The following is a 16406-nucleotide window of genomic DNA, read 5'->3' on the forward strand; positions in this document are numbered from 1 at the left end:
CAAAGGAAACTTTGCATTTTATATGTAGAGATTCTGGCTAACTATTCAGGAAAAACATTTTTTCAGCTATTCTCTAGATATACCACATTTTTTTTAGTTCATCCCACCTATACAAAATTATCTGATTTTGGTGTTCACACTTCATTTTGTACACTTCTTAGATTAATTTTCCATATTAAAACATGTGCACTTGATGATTTACTTCGAATTATTATTTATTGTACTTCCGTGTACAAAGTAAAAGAATTACATCATTATTTACAGTTGATTGTATGTGCAGCATTTTCCTCGAATACTAATCACAGAATTTTTTCTTATCTAGAAAAATTTAAAAATGCTGATTTTTATTGTTCTGGTTTCAAGTATATTGATTCAATTATGTTTGTACACAGGGTATTTCAACACTAAAGGTAATACTTGATGTAGGTAGTATTTTTCGAATATTTAAAAAGTTTCTTTGAAATTTGAGGTTGTATACATTTAGTTTACACGTAATTACTTTCAAAATTTATGTTAGCAACCGCTTTTATAAGTTCTTTATAATGTCAATTATATTACCATTGAGTAATTGTTATGCTAATAGCAAAATATTGAATATTGTGATATGCTTGTCTTAAATAAGAGAAATAATAGAACTATTTTAACAACAGAAGTTTAAGAAATGACATTGAAGTTGTAAGGAAACAAAAATAATGCCACTTTACCTTTTCATTCTTGGGTGTAAATATAGAGAGGGGTACTAATCAAAATAGGCAGGATGGTACAGCGGCTTTTCATAAATAAAATTACTTCTAAAACATTAACAAAACAAACAAAGACAAATAACGAGAATTCAAGGCTAAAAAACTCTAAGAATGCACAACTTAATAATTATTTTTGATACCATTTCATCCCAAACTATTATATATAACAATGTGGCTAACAATATAATATATGCATATGGTGTAAAAAAGCAAAACCATATAATATATTTTTTTGTTATTACAAAAACTAACAAAACTACCTTTTATCTCATTAAATCACCATTTTCAATCAATAGCAGGTACTTGGTGTTTTTTAAAATATTCTCTTTGGACAAAAAGTGTTTGTGAGATGCTTAAGCTTGTTGCAACCTAAAATTACAACTTGGTCAAACCTTTTTTATGACCTGCAATGTTTTCATACACAACAAAACAACATTCAACAACTTATTATAATCTACTCTTAAATCATTCTAAAAGAAGAAAAGATGTGCCATTCTTGCTCATCTCACAAATGCAAAGAGCATTTTCGAGTGACTATTTTGGGGCATGTACTATTCTACTCAAACTTATTAAGCACTTACGTGTATTCATTTGTTAGCGCATTTGTAGCTCTTATCATTTTTGTACTTAACTTCACCTGTCCTTGTTGGTGCTACGTATGCATTATTTTCTTCTGATTTTTCTTCATGAACTAAAATGAAAAGTGCAATATTAATCTTCTAGAATCTAGATTATTCATCATATGGACAACAGCCAAAACTAAAAATGTGGGCAGAGAAACTCTTCTCACAGATTGCACCTCAAACGTTGCAAATCATAGAAAGTAAGAATTTTAGATAGCATTGGTTGTAGTGAAAAGAACAATAAATTATAACAGCCCATATTTAAAAATATTTGAATTTTTAATGTTTTTACAGAGGTTTGATTAGGAATTTTAAATTCATAAGCAGTAGCTTGCTTATGACATTTTTATAGCTTTAACAATCAATTGAGCTACTGCAGTCTAATTTTGAAAACACTGGATCATCTTTTTTTGTATTTTTTTTTTTTTTGTCTTTTTGAGTAACGTTTTGCAAAAATGTACCATGGCATTTAAAGGATAATATGACTATGAAAGAGGATTCAGAAACAAAAACATATGTCAAAAACTGTTCAATTTCACCTCCTTTCCCCATGAGGATGTTTCTAAAAAATTAAGTACGTAATTGGTGATGCCTGAAACTTTGTAGTACAATGAGGTCTTTCGAAAATGATTGTAAAATGTATTCAGCTTTATGCTTCTGCTCATCACTAGGCTTTTTTGAAATTCATATAACTGTCTACAAAGGAATAAAGTTTTTTTTAATGAACTATAATTTGACTGATTGTAAAGGAAAACTTTCATGAAATCCATTCTAATTTTCAATAGTATAACCTTTTTTCCGTTTATTTGATAAAAAAGTTGTTAAAAATCCTATAAAATTTGAGAGCTTTAAAGTTCCAAGTCTTTAAATAACATTTGCAAAATTGTTGGAATGCAGCTGCTGATTTCTAATATAGAAATCTAATTGTCTACTGACAAATTTCCTTGTTTGAATTGTCTTAATCTGTGTTGTATAAGGTCGCAATTTTGATACTGCAAAAATTCGGACATATATGTCGAGAATCTTCATTTTGCTTTATTCGACGACTACGTTATTCTTAAGACTAAAGGGAAAGAATGCTACTTATCAAGTTGCTTAAATGAGATAAAGTGTTATTTACCGGTATAAAATAAAGAATCGGTGTCAGTGGTCTTACTTTTGCTGCAAAGTCTTTGATCCATTGAGAATAGTAGGAAAAGAGACCCATAATCCGTTTCTGTTCTTTTAAATCATGGGGGACAGGTAACTCTCGCAGAGGTCTCAATCGTGCCGGGTCCGGCTTTATTTCTCCATTAGCGATTATACTACCGAGGATGCAAATACTGGTTGTTGAGAAGGAGCATTTGTCTTGATTAAACGTCAAATTTCGCTTTGTAGCTGCTTGAAGGAACTTTTCGAGATTTATGTCATGCTGGGCTTGGTCCCGGCCACAAATCGTGATGTTGTCAAGATACACAAACGTGTCTTCTAGACATTCTTTAGCGATAAAGTTGTCCATCATTCTTTGGAAAGCTGCTGCTCCATTCGTTACTCCAAATGGTACTCGACGGAATTGGTACAAACGCTGGTTAGCTTCGAAAGCAGTATATTTCTTTTCTACTTTTTGAATTGGGACTTGATGATACGCATTTTTCAAATCAACGGTGCTGAAAACTTTGTACTGAGCGATTTTAGAGACGATATCATCTATTCTAGACAAAGGATAAGCATTCAGGTGTGTGAATCTATTTATAGTTTGCGAGTAGTCAATCACTAATCTTTTTTTTTTGTCGATCGTTTCTAGTTACGACCACTTGTGCTCTCCACGGTGATTTACTCGGTTCAATTATACCTTCATCCTACCTCTTTCGGAGGCTTGACATATAAGGTTTTCAGCGTGGTGATGGCTTCATCGTAGGTTTCAGTATCACAGAACAGTTGATAAACATCAGAGGTGACATAATTCACCAGAATGTGTAGTTTATTTATTCGTGTATCAGGAATGGACGGTATTGCATCGATGAAGTTCTCAAATGTCGCGAGCCAGTACGTTTAACATTTTGCAGCGCCTTGCGCAATCGGAATAACATCAAACCGTTCAGGTCTCAAAACTTTATCCATAGGTATAAGGAGAGTGTTAAGTAAATTGAAGTAGAAGTTTGAATTCAAGTAAACACCAAAGAACAACCTTTCAAAATAAGGCTTTACTCAACACTAAATTAAAATCTACAAAATGCCTCTTTGTAAGTAATTATCTTAAACCAGGCGCGGTTACTAAGGTGGGTGTACTTCATGTAATAATCACTACACTATCCTTCTTTGCTTCGATTAGTATGACAACACACATCCTAAAGCATAACATTTTGTTATTTAACTCTTTGTAAAATGTGATTCCATTGCGATTTTGGAAAGCGTTAGTATGCATTTGTCTTACATTTACGCTTGCCTTTGTCATTTTTATGATCATTGCAAGGTCAGATGTTTTATTTACCTACACAAACTAGTTTCGGAAAAGCTTCTTGAAAAACATCCTTTGTATGCCAGTTTTTTTCTTTGACAGAAAAGCGCACTGGAAGGTTTGGTGACGTATTCGCAATTTTTAAGTGTGTTTTAAACTCAGAATGAGTATATAATGCACGGAAACTCCAATTTATAGTTATAGAAACAATTTTAAAAGTTTGGAAGAAGCTCAAAATTGCTTGAACACACTTACACTATGCGGATTTGCAAGACATTGCCTGACGAGGGCTGCGTTTTCTGAGTTGGAAGGTCAAAACTTTGAACTTAGAACAAGACATTTATAATTGAAATAACCCAACATTCTATATCATAAATCGTGAATTTTTGACCGTTTCGCTCAATGTTGGAGCTTGTCAGCATGTCTGGGAAACTCGCAGGGAAATATACGTTAAGGGCTTCCAGCATGGAAGGCCTGGTTCATTACAAACTTAGCCAAAAAATTCTTAGCGCTTCATAAACTTTTATATGGAATTGCATTTTTTAATTGTCTTGTCATATCTAAATGCTGATTTTTATGGAAACGATTTTATGTCAATATATCAAATTAAGTTGTCGAAAAAAAGCAATTAAAATGTTTGTAGATGTTGATCGGTATTTTATGGCTTCATTGTGAATTTAAAAGTTTTGAGGTCAGTTTTGCTAATACTGACATTTCTCCTTTAACATAATGTCATTCATTGTCCTGTGTACAGTCATAAAACAAAAAGTTATCTTAAATTTACTATGGGTGAATTCAATAGATGCATAGGGCGTGGCTCTGTATGCAATAGCGTGAGCAAAATTTTTTGCCCGATAAGCCAATGCTTTGAACAGTTTTACAAAGCCCAACAATGTTCATGCGACATTTTGCATCGGACAGAGGTCCAACTTGCACTAAAATTGAACAAATTAGAGCAAATAAAGAGAGGTCCATTGTGCACTAAAATTGAAGACATTAGAGCAAATAAAGTTTTGTTGGTGCAATTTTTACATCCAATAGACTCAGGGTCATTTGGATTAGGCCTTGTGCCACGCCAATGTCGGGAAACAAAGGAAGAAATAAAAAATATTGGCGCCTGCCATATCTTCAAGAAAAGATCAAAATGTCGATACAACGCCTTGTGTTTACCCAAAGTCATTGGCGATACGCGATTTAATAACAACTGGAAGTCTAGTTCGACTTCAAAAAACAGCAGTTTTACAATTTGAATCTTTTGATGTTCAAAGATGTTCGTGGTCATGACACAGCTGTTTAATATCAATGAAAATAGAAGATAAAAAATGCAAGTGAAGGATTTCACGATGCATTCCACGCAAAATGCAGTGATGTCTCATCTTATTTTAAACATGATTAGGTAGTGAAAAAGTATTAGGAAAGCTCCATTAAAACTGTTCAGGGTATGTTGAAAATAAGTGTTGAAGCGCATACCCGAAAACCAGTACAAATGCAAAGCGTTGCTTGAAACATAACTCGACGCTTTGCATCAAATGTCTGGAGGAATCCCGGGAAACCTTTTCATTTCGGAAAGTGTTTTATTCAGTACTTGAGAACATGCCTGTCACAGTTGAGAACTATATCCATGGGTAATTCTTTAAGTATGGAAACAACGATGAAGAGTGCTTAGTTCCTCCCCAATGAAAAGTCACACGAGTTGTTCTTAAATGCACAGTGTCTTGCTCATTTTAGTATGAAAATAGCAACGAAGAACTTGTGCTTTTGCATCTTCAAGGTTCCAAATATTCACTCTACGATCCAGAAATTTCTACAACTAAGCCTTACGATGCTTCAACGTCTATAAGCAAATCAGTTATTCTTAACAAAGAAACTTATTTTTGTGCAGGAAATTTATCATTTTGTGTGAACAATGAAGTCAAACGGCAACACAAATGTGCAAGTTTTGCGAAAGGATGGGACTTAGCAACCTGATTGCATGTTGTAGTTTCTCTTTTTTTATGACACAAGTAGCTACATAACAACAGAAGCTAAAGTCCTGAATCTGTAATGAAGGTACGTACTTTTTACTGCTACAGACAGCATTGACTATTCCATTTTAAGTATTATATATTAAAAGGATTGTACTGTTGATGCTATAATGTTTACATAGATTGTAGTTGAAAGTATTAAGGTTGAAAAAATATGCTGGAAATAACGTTCTCTTGTGTTTTCTTATGTCTAACTCTGGTCACAAGGGTTTTGTAACAAAATTCTTTAAATGTTCTGTTAATGCTTTTAGAACAATTTGGATTTGATTGCTAAATGTTTACAACAAAATATTGAAATCAACATACCCCTTTCGAAAAATTCTAAATTGATGTCACAGTTTTTTATGGAGTAATATTGGTAGTAAAATCTTTTAGAGCCTAAAGACGTTTTAACTTCTTTTGCTAGTCTCTCGATAATTTTCAATCCATGTTCTACAAAGTCAATATTGCTTTCCCACCACACAGAAATGAAAAACATACTAAATGTCATGTCAAATGTCATGTCAAGCTGAGTGTTTGCGTTATAATTGCAGACTTTGCTTCAGATAAATATACGCTTTTGTTATTTTATTCAAATCCAGACTTTCCGAAGCAAGCAGAAGTCTTTCACATTTTTCTCTAACTCCTAAATGGACGCTTTGCTATATTGAATCAACGAAACTTCGAGACTTCTGCAACCTCCTTCAAATGATCTGGAAATATTAAAACACCACAATGTTCTCCAACATATTAGACAGCTTTAGCAAACGCAACGCGACGTCAACTAAGACGTCTAAATGTTGAGGAGAACTGGGTCGAGGACGACGTTTGTTGTCAAATTATTTTGGCTTAGCCTTTTTGAGACAGGAGTCGTGGACGTGAAAATTTATAGTTCACGTTCAAATAGTTTATTTTTTCGAAGGGAAGAGTAAAAACAGGTATTTTTACAAAATACAAATGTTTGGTAAAAAAGTGTGAGATGGAATGAAGTATTTGCCGGTTGCCAGTCTCCCTTAAATTTGCGCGATTTTGTCAATGCATCCTGGGATCGCCAAACGGGCAAACATTTGTTTAGAAATATATCTGTCATAGTGATATTTTCGAAAATTCTCAATTTAAATCACCTATTTCCTTTATAATGGCTATTCGTTGTGATGGGTATCAGTTACCAGTTGGGAGAAAAGAAGTAAAAGTATGTGGAGACGGCAATTGCTTATATCGAGCAGTTGCGTTTGTTATAAACGGTGAAAGCGACGAAAACTTTGCTCACGTTCAAGAAATGTGGAACGATGTTTTGATACAAGATCCGGCTACTTTCGACCGTATTAATTTCGATACGTATCAATGGAAAGGCATCTGGAGCGAAGCATTATTTCCGCTTCGTGGTGAGAAACAGTGGATATGTACGTTTGAGCCACGGCCTGATGCTTGAGCAGAAATAGTTTTATTTCACTCCTCGCCTGATGTTATGTCCATTGTTAAAATATAATCGAATTTGTGATGGTCCAGTCATTTTGGTCTTGCATATCTTTCACAGAGCTGCTTCCCATTTCAATCTTTTGCAACCTATCAATAGTTATGGTCTCGCACATTATCTGCCAATTAATACCAACCACCAGTGTTGGTTTATCTTGAACATAAGGAAGAACCATCTATTTCTAATGACCAATCACCTCAACTCAAAACTAGAACTGTATCTTGTCCATCAAAACCTAAAACATTATCCTGCAAATCCAAACCCAAAAGTGAGAGTGAGTTTGTATGAATATACCAATGTGAATGCTGTGGTTCAAGGACACTTGAAATTAAGTGCCCTTTAACATCCAAGAATATGCATCCCAAATCTGCATTTTTTTCAACAGCTATTTGTGGGAAAACTGATGATAGTGGAAAGAAAGTGTTGAACAGGAACCATTTATATTACTTTTAAGTCCAAATGTGTATGGCTATAAGCCAAATCGACAAATGTGATTTTATTGTATTTACAGAAAAAGGAAGTGATATAGTACAATTACCATTTGATGCTGAATTCTGGAGTGTTGTATTTAAAACTGTGTTTCTTTTCTATAAGAATTATATGATTAGTAGTCTTTTATTGAAATATGTGCAATTATAAAATTTTATATTTACAAATAATAGCTTTTCAAAATAAAAATATTAAGTATAATTTATTTTAGATTGTGTGATGATTACTTTATACCACACTTTCCTAAATTACATATGTACACAGAAACAAAATGTTGTCCAAAACTGGTTTCAATGTCAATGGAATAACTCTACTAAAATCTAAAATTGCTTTAGTTTCATATTTCCTTTCGACATGAGATCTTAATGAGGCAACATGCTGAGTATGAGTTGTTCCACAACAATAGGCAGGAGAAATAAGGTGAACTTTTTTCACCACAAGTAGATCTCTAACAATGAATCCTTTATCAGCCATGACACCATCACCTTTTTCTATCAAGTTCATGAGACCAGAGTTGGGACTTATAGCTGCTCCATGATATTTTCAGGCTACCAGGTATCTTAGGTATCTGGCAAATACCTTGTTCAATAAATAAGTTTCTTTTCAATGTTTTAACATTGCCCTGGCAATAACAGTCAATGAGGTGATGTTTATCACTTTCAAAGCTTTAGCTATCATCAGAATCATAACTTGTAACATCCAAGTCTGTTGTACAATTTATTTGTGGACTGTCTTGGAGCACAGACTCTGGCTCAGAACACTGCTCAGGAGCAGTGATTTCAGCAGCAAAAATGCCTTATCCTCATGCTCAATTTTATTAACAGTATTTATATCAGTGAATATAACTTATAGTACGCTATTATCTAATTGGATGTAGCCAAGCATATGATGAACATTCACTGAATATAACCTATAGTAAGCTCTTATTAAAATGGAATCCATGCTTCTCCTCTTTCAGGAGATGCTTTCTTACTGCTCCATGGTTGAATCAACAAAATTCCTCGTACAAATATCTGATCATGCAGCTCAGTCCATTTCATAGGAACACTAATTGAACAGAAAAATACGATTTCTTAGCAAAATAATGTAACCTCGAAGTATATTGCAGTTAAATAATTCATCCTTCAAAGATCTAATAACAATATAAACAGAAATACAAAAGCAAGTGAAGCTTGGACTTAACATGATATTTTAAAGCCTCAATACTTGTAAAATTATTATAAATAACTAGTCTAATATCAAAACAATTTACCTTGATGTTGTTCTTTCAGAAGACATCGATTGTTTGCAGGGGCGGATCTAGGATTTTCCAAACGTCAGTCCTAAACCGGCAAACGCCGGAGGCGTTTGCCCGTAAGGGGTCCGAGGGCATCCCCCCCTGGAAAATGTTGAAGCCTAGGGTCCCAGAAATGCGATTTCCAGCGTTTTGGAATAGCTTTACAACAAATTTTCAAAGTGAATGAAATCGCAGTTTGTCATTTTTTTCTTATAAAATATTGAGGACAAACACGCTAAGACCGTTTCACCCAATGTCAGGGCTCTTCAGCATGCCTAGGAAACACATAGTGCAAAGCAACAATGTGATTCCGGACATGGACAGTCTTTGATTTAGCAGCAACGGCGCATTAAGCAGCCAGTTGCACTGTCTTACATTTCTGCAACAACGGCGCATTAAGCAGCCAGTTGCACTGTCTTACATTTCTGCAGCAACGGCGCATTAAGCAGCCAGTTGCACTGTCTTACATTTCTGCAACAACGGCGCATTAAGCAGCCAGTTGCACTGTCTTACATTTCTGCAGCAACGGCGCATTAAGCAGCCAGTTGCACTGTCTTACATTTCTGCAGCAACGGCGCATTAAGCAGCCAGTTGCACTGTCTTACATTTCTGCAGCAACGGCGCATTAAGCAGCCAGTTGTGCTGTCTTACATTTCTGCAGCAACGGCGCATTAAGCAGCCAGTTGTGCTGTCTTAAATTTCTGCAGCAACGGCGCATTAAGCAGCCAGTTGTGCTGTCTTAAATTTTTGCAGCAACGGCGCATTAAGCAGCCAGTTGTGCTGTCTTAAATTTTGCAGCAACGGCGCATTAAGCAGCCAGTTGTGCTGTCTTAAATTTCTGCAGCAACGGCGCATTAAGCAGCCTGTTGTGCTGTCTTAAATTTTTGCAGCAACGGCGCATTAAGCAGCCAGTTGTGCTGTAAGACATTTCTGCAGCAACGGCGCATTAAGCAGCCAGTTGCAAAGTCAGTAATATTTCTACAGTAACGTAGCCATAACACATTAAGCAAATTTCAAACGTGTATTACCTTCAGCAAACTTATTGATCACTCTTTCTATGTCAGGAATAATTTCTGGGTGAATTCGCATTAAAGCCAGGCCATTTAAACGTTCCTCTACCATAGTGCTCCTTTGGTAGGTTTTTAGATTCCTCAGTGCTGAAATTGATCTCTCACATTCACATGAGGTGATTGGTAGTGTACCTAAAATGCGAAGAATAACTTTAATATTTTCAAATCCTGGAAATGTTACATGCTTCAGATGGTCTAATAAAGGAATAGTGATGGTTAGTATATAATGTTCTTTGAATGAATGACTGGGGGGATTAGATCGCATAGTTTGTCTTTCAGCAATTCGCTCTTTTGTTTCTTGAACGTTGACCTCTTCAGCAAGTTTTAAAGCCTCTTCATACCAAGTGTTATGATAAAAATTAATGCTTTTCCTCATGTTGGCTACATCATTCTTCAAAGTGGTTATCAAATGAAAACCATCCATAACATCAATAGTTTTTCCCTGCAACAATTGCGTGACTGGAAGAGTAGCATCAAGAATATTTCTTGTAATAACTAGCACAACAATAAAATGAAATTGAGTAACTAATGAAAGTAACTGGGAAACATCAGCAGCAAGGGAAGGCTTCACCTCGCCGCTTACATTGTTTATCATGTCCTGAAGAGTGTCGATTAAAGGGATAAACAACTGTTGAAACGTGTCAAGACTGTCAACTCTCTCAACCCATCTGGTTTTACAAAGACTTACCAGTTTTGCCTTCTTGGTCTGAACATCTGACTTTTTAACGTGCTCAGCAAAGGGTATGTTGCGTGTCTGTGATATGATGATAAAATTGGCAGCTTGAGAAACAACAGATAACATGTTATTAATTTCAACGTTAGAAAGAGTGTCACAGACAGACAAATTTAGTCGATGACTGTAACAGTGAGTGTAAAGAGCTTTAGGATTAGTTCTTAAAATGTGGGCTGCTAAACCATTTATATGCCCAGAAACAGCCCCTGCACCATCATAACCTTGTCCCCTGCAATCCATAATGGGTAAGGCAAATTTCTCTAGAGTTTCTAAAATAAGCTTTGAAAAATGTTGACCACTCAACCCCCATTTGCAATGCAGGAAACACATGAACTCTTCTTTAACATTCATTGAAGAGTCAACAAACCGTAGAACAAGGGACAATTGCTCTTTGTGAGAAGAATCAGCAGCTTCATCTGCAATGATAGAATAATATCTATTTTTTTTATCTCGTTTATAATATCTTCTGATATTACCTGACCAATACAGTTGATGATTTTGTTTTGGCTGGTCTTGGAAATATAACTTTTATTCTTGCCACATTTGAGCAAATGATTTTCCAAAGTTTGATCACCAGCTCTAACTCTAAAATTTAAAGATTCAACAAAATTACCAACATTGCCATTGACTGAATAGCAACCGACCTCTGGGTGAAATTGAGCATTGTCACGATGACCTCGTAATCCAATGTCAAGTCTTCCACAAAAAAGAACTGTATCAACAATTTGTTTAAGAATTTTCCTATTTTGCTCAATTTCAAGTTTTATGTTAGTATCTAAGATATTTTCAATGGGTTGAGCTACACCTGACATTTGAGAGCATATATTATTCAAAATTGGAGAAGTAGATGCATGTAGTCCCATTTTTTCCCCCTTACAATTTCCAGCATGTCGCCTAAATGTACCTACAGCATCATTCCAATGACGAAAAGGTGAACGAAATAGATTGTTTATTCTCGAGCATTTACTGGGGAATTGATGTCCAAAAGAACACATGATAAGCAATAAGCACCATCTTCTTTTGGTGAATAACACAGCCAGGTAAAATCTTTGAGCCATTCATATTTAAAAGACCTTTTATTGTTCTCACTCAAAGGAGGAAAAGTGTAATTTTCATCAGGTTTAAAAACATTTTTAATAAGCAAACAAATATCAGACATTTTCAAACCTTTAGCTCTTTTGTAGTAGGTAGCTACATCAAAATTGTGAATAAAGTTAGGCTTTACCTGTAAATCTTCAATGGTTTGTTCAGTAACCCTAGTACAAGAAACCTCACTTGTAGGTTTTTTCAGCTTTTGCTTTTTTTGAAGGCACTGGGCATGTTGGACCAGAAATTGTCCTTTTAGTTTTGCTAGGAAAAAAAACTAGAGGAACAAAATGATTAGGTTGGAAACATTGATCTGGTTTAACTATCCCTTTATAACAAAACAAAAGATGAATTGCATTGGCTGATTCTTTAACTATTCTTCTTGGACAAAAGAGAGTTGAATAATGATTTAGGCCTTCTCTCTCCACAATCTAGGTAGTAAGTAAAAATTTTTGTCTCCAACACAGAAGAAAGAGCTAAAATGCATGGAAACGATGACCACTTTTGGTCATGACAATTCAAAAAGGCCTCCTTTTTGACAAGATCAACACCTACAAAACCAGAATCTAGACAGTCTTGAGATACTGTCAAAGGTAAAATATTCTTTAAGCTGTTGTTGAATTCTTTATGCTGTTCAACAATTGAGGAAAATAAAGGATGTTGGCAGTAAAAAGTAGCATTCAAAAACAGCTCAAGTGATGTTAACTGCCTCAAAATATGCAATAAACTGTTATCACCTGCCAAAAGCAATGACACTGAACTGTAGAGACAGTTGCCAGATACTTCTGATCTAAATTGAATAAAAAAGTCGTGTTCCTATAAGTCCTCCAACAAAAATTTAACTAACTGGCCAGGAAATATCTAACATAGCAACGTAGTTACATGTAGAAGATAATTCAAAGTTCAAATATAAATTCACTATTCGCTGAATTTATGCCAATATTTATAATAAAATTAAAAGCCCAAGCCGTAGATCTTTAGTATACACTGCACAAAATGAAATCTGCTTCATTAAAATTTATACAACAGTCAATAGACATAAACCACATCTCATAGTCGCATAAATTGATATTAATGGTTTGGATACCTTAAAGCCATGCATACATTTCCTTTGTCCTCGTGTTGCTTACGCACGATTTTGGGGATGTAAATTTCTGCTGAGAACTCTCTGCGCAATGATGTTTCGTCTTTCAAAAGCAATGATAAGAATTCCTCTCTCGACATTTTAGTCGCCCCACAATATTCCTCATTCAAACGCAATTTCAATTCATTCAGAGATTTCAATTCATTCAATTCATTCATTCTCTTGCGAAATTGCAGTCTGAACAGCAGCATACATATCAATATTTAACATTGTAGTTTGTAAACGATTTTCCAAATAAATGCAATGAAACAGATTTTACAAACCACGCTATAGTGAATCACAACGTGATGATCTATCTCGCATTCCAGACACCACGCTTGACTATGTTAGCTCAGAAGGCTATCAGTCGAAATCGGTCAAACCAATCACAATAAAACAAAAATTCAAATGAGCCAATTGTAAGATAGCAATTGGACTCCCTTATAGGTCCGGCCACCCCTATTATAGGTCGAGATTATTCCAGACTGTCCACTGATTTGGACATTGACCAATAAAATAGCGTTTCTGGCGTTCATAGACTCCTTTATATGTCGAACCAGTCAAGCCACCCCGCTTATCAGTCGGCTATTCCAGGTCAATTAAAATTCAACTGATCTGGTTACCAAGGATATATTCATTGGATTAGTCATTAGTTTTCAGTAATAAATAAAGCTGGATTTTCATCACGAAGTAAATGCGATATTAAAGTAAGAATAATAATGAATTTTTAAGTAATATGAATAGGTAATTTTTGAATTTCAAACATCAGTCGCGCGACGGATTTGACATACTCTAGATCCGCCCCTGATTGTTTGTGCAATTTATTAATGCCGTTCTCCCACAACGTCAAATTAAAGAGAATGGCGTCGGGCACGGTTAGCGCGAACGGCACTAATTTGATCGGCGCATGCGTACACGTATTTACACCCACGTTGCCGTTGCCGTTCGCATTGCTGTCGGTTGAACGTAAGGTCCACAATATTAAACGTTGCGACGTTCTATAATAACAAAATTCGGCGCTCTGCATTGTAATATTGTGAGATTTTCTCTCCTTTATTGCTTAGTCATGTTACTTTGATACAGATCTTTACTTAATTATAATATACGTAGTATGACGTACGAAATACTAATAATTTACATAATAACTATACTACACCTCTCCCCAAAGTAATTAAATATATATTTTTTTAATTTTGTATCTACAAGTTCGTATATGAAAATATTAATTGTTTCTTCTAAAGCTAAATAGCTTTTATCTCTAAATTAACTTTCAACTTGTCCGTAAGGAATAGGGGCTTTACTTGTACGCAAAGGATACCGCCGTTCTTTTTCTTTATACTTTCCTCAATGGGCTCTTCTAGACTTTTCCCATTTTCTAACTTCTTGAAAAATGACGAATTACGAGTAAACAACATTCTATCTTTCTTCGCTGTTACTATTGAACCTTTTCTTTCCACGACTTCACGTGGCTTACCATCATAGGGTGTTTGTTGTTGATTATTGGTCGTATCTTTCTTTACCAACACAATATCACCTATTTTAATTTCACTTGTCTATAGGTTCCTGTTATTTTCTGCATGTAATTTCATCTTCAATTTTGCTCTTTCATCCTGTACTCGAATTCTTTCCTCTGTATCTACATGAAAATGTTCTTCAGGTAAACGTACTTTCATTGGTCGACCGAATAAAGCCATAAATGGAGAGATTTTGGTTGAACTATGAGGTGTGGCACGATAATTTCGCAGGATCCTGTGGATTTCTTGCTTCCAATATTTCCCCTCCATTATCGCAGCCTTTATTGTCTTTTTGATAGTATGCATAAGTCTTTCCACTTCCCCGTTGGCTCGTGGCCAATAAGGAGTAACTTTTCTGAGTTTAAATCCCAAATACTTTGAAAATTCGTAAAATTCCTTGCTATTGAATGGCGGTCCATTGTCTGAACGTATCGTATCTGGTATCCCGAAATCCGAAAGAATCTTATCCAAACAGGGTATAACAGTCGTTGCGGCCGTCGATCGGATCACTTCTACAATGGGATATCTGGAAAAATCATCATACAAAACAAACAAATATTCACCTGTGCCTGTAGGAGCTACACCAAAGTCCATACTTAGTTCTTTCCAAGGAGATCTTGGCAACTCTGACATTTTCAATGGTTCCTTTTCCCTGACTGGAGTTGTAATCTGACAGGGTAAACACGATTTAACTTTTCCATTAACTAACTCATCTATACGTGGAAACCGTACCTTTTCACGTAATAACGCTTTCATTTTTGACATTCCCATATGACCTTCATGAGCAATGTTCACTACTTTCTCTCGTAAATTTTCTGGTATGATTATTTGATGTTTTCGTTGAATTATACCCGAAGATATGCAAAGTTCATCTTTAATTTTCTTTTATGAACTAAATTCTGCTTGATTTACTCCTACCATCTTTGAACTCTCAAACCATCTACCTGTTTCAATGGCATGAATTACTGCTCGAAGAGTAATGTCTTTACTTGTAGCTTCTTCCAAATTTTTCCTGCTAATTGTTCTTGGTACCGAGTTCTGTGTAACGTAATTAACAAATTCTTCTGCTACTTTCTCTTGCCGGTTGCTTAGTTTCTCATCAGATAAGGGATGACGCGAGAGAAAAGCTGCAGGATTTTCAATTCCAGTTTGAAAACAGATTTCAAAATTATATGGTTGCAATCGCAAAGCTCATCGTTCTAATCTTGCAAATGGCTTTGATGATGGATTTGTGTATACTTTCACCAGCGGCGTGTGATCAGTGACGATGGTGGATATTCCTCCAAACAAATATAAATGAAAATGTTCGCAGGCTATACTATAGCTAAAGCTTCCCTTTCCAAGGGAGAATAATTTTTCTCTGTGGTAGTTAGTAATTTACTAGGGTAAGCAATTATTTCCCTTTTTTCTTCTCCCTTTTTCCTCTGCGCCAAGACTGCTGCAATACCAACTGGACTAGCATCTGTGAAAACCTCTGTATCACTATCCAGATCGAAATACGCACTCTCTGGCCCATCTGTTAATGCTTTCCGTTGGGCTTTCATTGTTTCTTCTTGTTATCTTGTCCACACGAATGGGGCATCTTTCTTGATAAGTCGACGTAACGGCTCTGTAATTGTGGCATAATGTGGAATAAATCGACAGCAAAACTTGGTCATGCCTAACAAACCTCGTACTTCTCCTACATCATTAGGATTTATGCATTCCTTAATTGCTCTCACTTTATTGGGATCCGTCACAATACCATTCTCTGAGAACACATGCCCTTGGAATATTAAACTTCTTTTGGTAAACAGACATTTCTCCTTCTTAAGAGTCAGTCCTCGATCTTT

The 16406-nt window shown here is 35.3% G+C and overlaps 2 protein-coding genes across 2 annotated transcripts; both read right to left on the reverse strand.

Annotated features, from left to right (window-relative positions):
* Positions 1–10050: 10050 nt before the first annotated feature.
* Positions 10051–13370, reverse strand: LOC124457103. The gene is made up of 6 exons (XM_047007393.1): positions 13025–13370; positions 12675–12727; positions 12127–12214; positions 11333–11436; positions 10807–11267; positions 10051–10560 (listed from the first exon to the last, which is right to left on the reverse strand). The coding sequence occupies exons 1-6, from the start codon at positions 13270–13272 to the stop codon at positions 10051–10053; spliced, it is 1464 nt and encodes a 487-aa protein (XP_046863349.1). The 5' UTR covers positions 13273–13370.
* A 931-nt stretch (positions 13371–14301) lies between these two features.
* Positions 14302–16118, reverse strand: LOC124457104 (uncharacterized protein K02A2.6-like). The gene is made up of 4 exons (XM_047007394.1): positions 15956–16118; positions 15519–15701; positions 14728–15389; positions 14302–14574 (listed from the first exon to the last, which is right to left on the reverse strand). The coding sequence occupies exons 1-4, from the start codon at positions 16116–16118 to the stop codon at positions 14302–14304; spliced, it is 1281 nt and encodes a 426-aa protein (XP_046863350.1).
* Between the last annotated feature and the right edge of the window lie 288 nt (positions 16119–16406).

The sequence above is a fragment of the Xenia sp. Carnegie-2017 genome, unplaced genomic scaffold, assembly GCF_021976095.1.
Source record: "Xenia sp. Carnegie-2017 unplaced genomic scaffold, XeniaSp_v1 HiC_scaffold_6, whole genome shotgun sequence".
Taxonomy (NCBI): domain Eukaryota; kingdom Metazoa; phylum Cnidaria; class Anthozoa; order Malacalcyonacea; family Xeniidae; genus Xenia; species Xenia sp. Carnegie-2017.